The sequence below is a fragment of the Notothenia coriiceps genome, unplaced genomic scaffold (assembly GCF_000735185.1).
Source record: "Notothenia coriiceps isolate Sejong01 unplaced genomic scaffold, NC01 NC01_scaffold00024667, whole genome shotgun sequence".
Taxonomy (NCBI): Eukaryota; Metazoa; Chordata; class Actinopteri; order Perciformes; family Nototheniidae; genus Notothenia; species Notothenia coriiceps.
In genome coordinates, this window is record NW_011357368.1 from 8,084,856 (window position 1) to 8,093,489 (window position 8,634).

The window sequence follows — 8,634 nt, forward strand, 5'->3', positions numbered from 1 at the left end:
AATGAGGAAACACATAGTTATTTTGCGTTATGTTGTATTGTTTCTTGTCTAACGCGACTCTTTTCTGGCTTTTGTAACAAGTATACCGATAGTTGTCTATTAGCCGCCGGTAATGACTCGAGTGTTCAGAGCGTTTAAGCGTTGCTGAGCGTTTCTCTAGACACCACTGCATTTCCCTTTTTTTTGTCTGTATTTTCTTTATCACTCTTTGACTGTCGCACCCTTACGACCAACGGTATAAACCGATCACATGATTCGATTGGAGAAACATACTACCACTATATGCAGACGGGCTTTCTCGTTGTGAAGTGGGTCTGTTACAGTTATAAGACAAAGAACTTGTTCTTGGTATCTGAACACGCGACCGTATAACTCAGAACATACCATGTAGTGATACATACATCAACACAACACATCAATCATTGTGTACATCTCAAGATCTTTCTGTACCACATCTGTGTCAACCTTCCCTCCGTGTATTTGGACAGCTCAAACTTAAACTCAACAATACTCAATACAAAGTTAACTATTAATCGAGTGTTATTCAAGTGAAATCAATGAGGTGTTGACTGTGTTCAGGCCTGAATATTCTAGGCCTGGACTTGGACGCTTGAGACCTGAACTCAGGCTGACTTGGACCTACACTCAGGTCCATGTGTGTCGTGATCACGGTCACGTATGGTGGTACACCCTTTGAATTTCGTACCAAGAGGACGAAGAGAAGGAGTCCACCTGGGAAACTCATGGTCCGTCCCCCAGAGTGCCTAACGGGTATCACGGGAGACAGAGTTGTTCTTGGAGAGGCTGATACTGTTAGGTACGGACGGGGTGTTCCATCGGTTGGGTTGACGGAGCGGTCGTTTCACGGGAAAAGGAAGGCAGCCAGACTCGTCTATGTCTGGTTGATCACAAATACAATTTGGAGAGGTTTGACATTTTACAGGTTAGTTTATTTCTATGCTTATGTTATGTTTGGTTTCCAGTGTTGTACTGGATTAACTCGTAGTAGGTTACTAGATTTTCATCACTTGCAGTATAGAGTCCTTACGGATTATCGTTCCTTAATATGGGTTAACTCGGTCTTAATCCATGTGTGTATATCTGTTGTTCTACTGATCTAATTTCTTAAACCCCAGTTTTCATTGACACTGAGTTTCTCGTGTGTTTTACATGACGAATAGTTAACGCTAAAATGTGGTTTACAAGATTATCTATTTTACTACTTCACTACGTACAACTGACTTAACTCCATCAAGTAGGAGCCGCACATGTAAATTAATGTAAAAGGGTACCTACTCACCTTGAAGAAAAGGTTAGAAAGGGGCGGACGGTTGAGTCGGGGATAACCTTCCAACCTTTACCTATAATGTCATTTGTAAGAAAAATCAATTAACGGCATGTGGGCTTTTTTCAAATATTTTGTCAACCAAAAATGGAGGTAATTAAACCCGGGTTTTATACAAATACAGGTCGTAGTGAAACCACAACAAGTGGGGTGTGTGGGGGAGGAACCGAGGATACCTTGGGGACTTTTGGTAGAGAGGACCTTCTCTGGAAAATTTAAAAGGAGAACCACCAAAAACGAACAACTACAAAGGTCGTAATCCTTTCTGAGTGTCGGGTGCAGGAGTCTAAGGGTGTGGCTTTCGGATGGCTGAGGGGTAGAATGGTAGGGAGGTTAAGGTGTTGAGGAATGGTGGGAGGGGCGGGGATGACGGACCTCGTTGTTGGGCCGGGAGTGGAGACCTGTACCTTTATTGGACGATTATTGGGGCCACCTCACCTTTTACATGCCAAGAACCTAACATTCTACAAACATTTTAGTGGACCGGCGTACAATGACCACAACTAGACCCGGGATATGGATGGTAAAAAAGGGTGTGTTCGTTTTAACGGGTCAATTATTTGTCGGCACCCCAAATGGAACTAAGAAAGACAACCAGCCACCACACATCTGTGTCACAAAACCTGGGTTACGACTCGGTCACGGGGGACCGAGGAGACGGGGGAGTCTGCCCTGGTGGTTGTCTAATCCCACCCTTGTCCGGAGGGTCTTCCCGGGACCTCATGGCTGTAGACGGCCGTGAGGTGTGTCCCATTTCAATGGGGAAAGGGTCGTGTACGGTGGTACTCCTTTTACGTGTGTTGTGCCCGGAAGTTTCGGTGTAGGTGCAAGAACTACTCAAAGTGAAAGTGTTTAGTATGAAAGGAAAAGGTAATTAAGGTTTAGTATGTGTTTGGGTACCTTAATTTCTAATCAGGGGAACTTCATATTAAGTAAACCTTTTCACATCACCCTGTAATTGTGGTTCACTTATGAAAATACCTTCGTTCATTTCTGATTTTTAATTTTAAGGGTAAGCTACGGGTACTTCTTCAGAAACCTAACAAAACTTCTGTACGGTTTCACATAAATCTCTATATTGGTGGCGGTTTTAAATGCAATTTATTGCCATTTTAGTTTTCACATTAATTTTGAAAGGAACCTATGGGATTTATATATAATTGTGGTGTTTTTCTGTGTATTAAATATGTGTCACATATTGGTCTTTCTATTTCTTCTGTCTGTGTTATGTGTTTGTGTGTATTTGTATTAACTCGGGCTTTTGATTTTACTCGTGAATAGTGGATCGGACGTCGTTGTGTTACCTTATGGTATTTATATATTTATTAATTCTTTTATGTATTGTTTTCTCTAACTTCTTAATATGGGTGTAGGTATGTGGTATTATGTGTATACATTAGGTTAAATTTGTGAGTATATTGTTGGTGTGTTGTAAGGTCTCTTAATTCGTGTGTGTTATGACTAATATTATGTTGTTGTGTCTACTTTTCTAAATTAAGTTGGGGAGGTTGAGAGAAGTTATGGTAGTAGGTTAGGGAGTAGAGTTTATGTAATTTAGATCTAGATTTGGACGGACTTTGTGACAAACCGGGTCCCGTGACGGGGGTTCCGGTGGGGTTCGGACGGGTCCCTCTGAGGTACGAGTCGGGTGTCCCGGGGTTTGGGGGTCGTGAACCCTTCAGGTCTTCTTGGCGTGGCGGTGGCGTTTAAGGGTCGGGACTTTAACTCCTTCCCAATTATTTGAAGGGGAAACCTCGACACTTTCCGCCCGGCGGACCTCTTTGGTTCTTACGGTAGTCATGTCATACTCTTTGTTCACCCGGGCTTTAAGAAGTGCTTCTCAAGCGGGGAAACCACGGGGGGTTGCCGGACTGGAACGGGGTTGGTCGATATCACGGACCCCCCCTTGCCACTGACTGGTTTCCCGGGAAATAAATTAGGACCGGGGAAAACCCGGGACTGGGTGGACTGGAACTCCTCTCTTGTTACGGGAAAAACCAACGTGGGGTTGTCTTGCTCTAGGGTGTGAGCTTTGTTTAACCTGGGATTTTGTTTAGGGGTTTCATCTTGTGTCTCTTACTTTCCCTCTACTCTTGGGCTTCGGGGTTTTTTCGACTTTATCTTCTGGCGGTCTGGTGCTCTTCAACCTTATGACCTTTATATGTCTTTCGGGGTGCTTACAATCTTATTTTGTGTGGTGTGGTCTCCGGGGCCTGAGGGACCAGTCTCAGGAACAAGGTGTGGTCCTGAACTTGAGGGGGGGACCAAAGGTCTCCGGAAGGACAATCAGGTTGGTCCTTGGCTGAGGTACCCATATATGGTCTCAGGGGGGGGACAATCATTGGGAGGTCCTGCTCCTGGAGCCCAAAGTCACGGAGGCTTATATTAATCGGAAGGGGTGTTTTTTGTTTTTGTGTGCTCTTCTGATTCCTGAGTACTCAAGTTTCCGTAGGGGGACCTATTGAGGTGGGTGCCCGGGCCTTAGGAACCCTAAAGGTCTCCGAGGAAAAATTCAGAGTGGGTGTCCGGTCTCCTGAGGACCAAATTCTCGGGGGAGGGACCAATATGAGTGGTTGGTTTTCCCGTACCTGATGTGGACCCTCCAAGTTTCGAGGGGACATAATCTGTATAGGTCCTGGTGGGGGCCTGGAGACCCCAATTCTCGACGGGGGACAAATGGGTGCGGACCTTGGACAAGTCTCCGGCAGGACAAATCAGAGGTCCGCCTGAGACCAAGTCTCGGAGACAAAATCAGAGGTCCCGGCCTGAGACCAAAGCTCCGAAGGACAAAAATAGAGGTCCGAACTGAAGACACGTACAAATTCGGGACCAAGGGACGACGACGAAAGATCTGTTGGAAAGGTGGGAGAAGAATGTAAATCAAACACCCCTGGAAATTTTTTTCTTGTGGGGGTGAGAACAAAAATTTCGGCATTGTCGTTGCACCCGTCATGTACGTTGGTACCGGTTCCTGACGTTCCGGTTTTAACCGGACTTCAACCGAAACCTTTTACAAGTCCAGTACCGGTTCGGCGTACCGGTACGCAGCACTAACTGGCACATACATACACTTTGTACAGATGAACTCTAAGCATTGTTTTCATCCTGCCTAGTGCAAAGCCTCTTGAAGATGCCAATGATCCCAGAGTAACAGAGTGGTGCAGTGATGATATCTTTTTGGAGGCCGACTCAGAAGTTAAGCACCACAAGGGCTCCCTCGACTATAAGCAATGGTATTTTTCAAAGTGATTTTGTAATATTGCAAGTGAAAAGAATCTGTGTGAAACACACGTTTATGATACTCATAAATTCTGTTTAGCAAAATAACCTCCACATATTAACACCGCTTTAAGGTTGTTGACGTGTAAATGCAATCGCCAGATGTAAAGAGCTAACAAGGCTATAAACAAACGAAATCACGGTCTCATGACAGCAGGCCTCCACTGCTATGATATAAACAAGTCTCTTTTAGTCATCGCAACCACTGTTGCTAAAACACATCGAAGATTCAGACATTCCCCAGTGGGTAGAAATCTCTTCAGCGTGTGTTAACCACATATTATATTTCAGGCATCTAACCACAAACAAGTTAAAAAAAGTGTTGACTTCCAGATAAGAGGACCGGAATTGCTAAAATGCACACTTCCAGGTTTCAGGACTCATCCTACACCGCTCTTTGGAGCTTCAGATAATAGATGTATTAGTTGTTAAACAGTGTATGCAGGACTCACCAGGATCAGGGGGCTGGAGCTTTTTCTCCTCGATACTGGGCTCTGAAGAGCTGCTCTCAAAGGGCCTGAAGAGAGGGGACAGCATCCTAGTTCACCTCAATACAACCATTATTACCTTATCACCATAGAAACGTTGATACAGAAAAAAAGGGGGGTACCTGCTGGGTACAGAGATGCAGATGGGGGCCTGGCTCAGACAGAGGTTGGATGAAGGGATCTGATAGTTGTCTTCCATTTTCTCCACCACAGGGCTGCTGAACGCATTGGAGGGTCTGTAGAGATGACCCAGATTTATCACACAGTCTTTTCAATAGTGTCCCTCTTTTAGTTATTACATTCAAAGGGCAATCACTGATGTCATCCCACAGGAGTAGTAGGATGGGGGATTTCACATGTTATTTTAACACGTTTCAAAAACATAGATACAAGGTGACCAGTGTCCTGTCCAACACATTAGTGTAACATGTATTCTGTAGTCATCCAGACAGATCCACTGGCATCAGATGTGGTAACTGCAATTTAATTAATCAGTTTTGTTTAATTGTTCAATCTTAAAGTCCTTCAGCCGTCACCCCTGCCAGTGTGCCGCGGCTAGTGACCAGCAGGAAACAATATCTGATTACTGCAGCTGCCCTTTAATGTGTTCTCTGTATCTTTATTATTGTATCAACTGTATATATTGTGATGTCTCAATTCTGTGTAGTGTTGTTTTATTGCAATAGCTGTACCTTTGTTTTAATGTCTTGCTGCCTCTTGGCCACGTTGTCATGGTAAATGAGAATTGTTTCTCACTTCACTTATGTCAGTGGTTCCCAAAGTGGGGGCGCAGAGGCATGACAGGGGGAGAGAGACCAGGAGGAAAACAAATGGTTATTAAAAAAATAATCATAATTTGGAAAATTATTGATTCGAAAATAATATGATACAGTACAGTACTATTACGTCTGGGTCTCTGTGTTTCATTAAAGCTCGGCTCTGTGTGTGTGGAACGAGCCATTTTGTGTGCGTGCGCGAGCGAGAGAGAGAGAGAGAGAGAGCGCACCGGTACCGGAGATCGCTATTGTTAGCTTCTGGTGCTAGCGAGTTACGCTAACGGATATAAGGAGTTTTTTCAACAACAAAGTGTTGGAACCACTCTTGGTCGAGAAATATATGCATCTTATGCGTCGACCGTCTACGTTGATTTTGTTATTTAGGTTGCTATATGTTTTTTCGAGGCGGCGTGAGTGTTTACGAAGCAGGGTGTGCGTGTGTGTCTCTGCGGCTCGAAGCTTGGACGTGTCTGCGGTCGGTCTGGCAGAATGGCATGACCAGACAGGCTTAGGTGTTGGAGTATTCTTATAAGCTACCGAAAGGCAAAGGTGGCATATTGGACTGTCTTGCCGGGGGGGCCTGCCGCGGCGTCGGCCGTGGGTGGCTGGCCCTCCCCCCTCCCCCCGGGGTGGTCCGGGCCCCGCGCAGGCGGGTCGAACGAGTATGATTCTGTGCGTGTCTTCAGTTACTAGCGTCGTCTTGCAGCCCGCGCGCGCGCGGCACGTGGACCGCCCACGTTGGGGGCGGTGGTGTTTACTGGTCTCTCGTCGTCACTCGTGTCGCGGAGTCCGACACAGATAGTATAAACATAAGGCAGCTAATAAGGACTACATGGGACACAGTGTTTTTTGAACATCAGCTTTGCAAATTGAATATTTACTATTTCGTTTTTTTTGCCGTTTCACCGGTTGCCTCAACAGGTGGGACGGCAACCCCCCGTGTCCCTAGTAAACCCCCCCCGCGTGCCGGGCTCTTACTGGGTGGAGTTTTTGTATCTAGTGCGCGATCTAATGCAAGTGTTCTTGCGCCTATAGAATGTTTAGAAATCCTTTCTCAGGAAGTTCTGTAGGCGCCAACAATCATATTTCTCACTTCGTCTATTATTCACAACTTGTCACAGCGAAACTGTCAACTTTGTACAGTTTTCGCCATCTGATGGCGGGTTTCTAGCCATCCAACCGTCCATACTGAATACACACATATTGACAAACAAATTGCCTGCAACAGACTATATATTGACGTATACTCGGCCGGGACATCAGCACAACTAGAGGTCTAACTGTCGCTCGTACTCTTACTTTAGACGGCTTTCAGCCGCTACGAGGTACCCGCCTCGACAGGCCCATCTTAACGGCCCAACACCGAAATGGGGGAATAGACGACTGGTTGCCAAACTTCCGTCGTAAGAGGCACGTGTACTCGAACACACACATTTCAAATATCCAAGCAGAACTCAAAAGGCGAACACTTCGGCTTTGCTTGGAAGACTTTTCTACTTGGTTACTCTGTTTGACAGGAGAGCCACGCGCGGTGGTCTTTTGCCTGATAATCCCACACTTACGTGGGAATCGGAGTATGACGAGACGAAAGGTATAAATCTACTCACCGCAGAAGAAGTTTAACACGTATTGTCGAGTGGTTTTGTGGTGTTTAAGCTTGTGGGTAAGTACAGGTGGTACCTTCCGGGTCCCACAGGTTGTTAGTTACAGTCACTCCGACAAATCAGAGTCCTATGTAACTCCAGGTAGTCAACGACACGATGTAGTATAAATTAAATTTAATGTTCTTGACCTGGTTAACGTAACATTTGGACCAAAATTAGGATAAATCGAAATAAAAAGTAGCAGTAACATTTTATCACCAAGTTTCCTTTTGTCTTTTGGGTTCCCAAAATTGTTTGTTAAATCGTTACGTGTCCAAACAGTTAATATGAATACAAGTACAGATGAAAAAGAAAATTGAATAATCTGGTGTATTCTGCGCGCCGCGCGTGCTCTCCGCTTCCGGTCAGTCACCAAGCGTTGAAAAAGACGAGTCTCGGTGGGAAACCGTCTTTTCTTTTTTTCAGTGGGGGGGGGTTGGTGTCCAGTCCGAGTCACCGCCGCTGCTAATAATATAAAACCCCCACGAACACCCAATCGTAACGTGGAACAGTCTCTCCCACGAGTTAGTAAATTCCCAAAAGGTAATTACCATGGTCCGCGATTGTTCACCTTAAAAGATGACGCTTGTGAGTGGAGGTGTCGTTTGTGGTCACCATGGGCGTTGACAATGTACTTCCGGAGCTATTGTCGAGTGCCGTATATCCACATTCGTCCCCCCATTTCACGATAAAGAATATCCACCCAAACCTGATTGGTATCGCCCCAGGCCCCGTTCGAGGTGCCCTGTCTAAATAAAAATTTTATAACTTCAATTTCGTATTAGACCACGTTAAACTCTCGGTTGATCTCTCAGATAACATATAGTAGAGACGCTTTGGGTATACTTTGTCTTGACATTTGTCTAAATGAAAGAATTACCATAAAATGTTAGTGAAAGACTAAATTTGAATAAGCATAAAGTATGGACAAACAATAAATAAAGAATAACAACAAATATTGATATTACTAGTATGGGACTTTGCACACCCGAGCCTTATTAACAAATGATAAATTACCACTGGTTTTTACAAACTCTGTGTACTCTATTATTGACTCTCTCAGGAAAATCGAGTGACTCAGAGGAGTCAGACTGTCCTCTCCC

The 8,634-nt window shown here is 45.0% G+C and overlaps 2 protein-coding genes across 6 annotated transcripts in view; one reads left to right on the plus strand and one right to left on the minus strand.

Annotated features, from left to right (window-relative positions):
• Positions 1–5,909, minus strand: part of LOC104955308 (E3 ubiquitin-protein ligase CBL-B-like) — a 25,426-nt gene extending 19,517 nt beyond the window's left edge. For 2 of the 3 annotated variants that reach the window (XR_799449.1, XM_010782598.1), the window contains exons 1-3: positions 5,805–5,908; positions 5,235–5,348; positions 5,077–5,141 (exon numbers count right to left, since the gene is read on the minus strand). Coding sequence is in view for 2 of the 3 variants with exons in the window: in XM_010782598.1 (XP_010780900.1) it covers positions 5,077–5,141; positions 5,235–5,348; positions 5,805–5,845 (220 nt within the window). In the remaining variant the exon portion in view is untranslated. Of the gene's footprint in view, positions 1–5,076; positions 5,142–5,234; positions 5,349–5,804 lie in introns of all 3 variants that reach the window. The other variant, XM_010782599.1, reaches the window with a different exon arrangement.
• Positions 1–8,634, plus strand: part of topbp1 (DNA topoisomerase II binding protein 1) — a 976,277-nt gene that overhangs the window by 767,614 nt on the left and 200,029 nt on the right. The window lies entirely within an intron of this gene.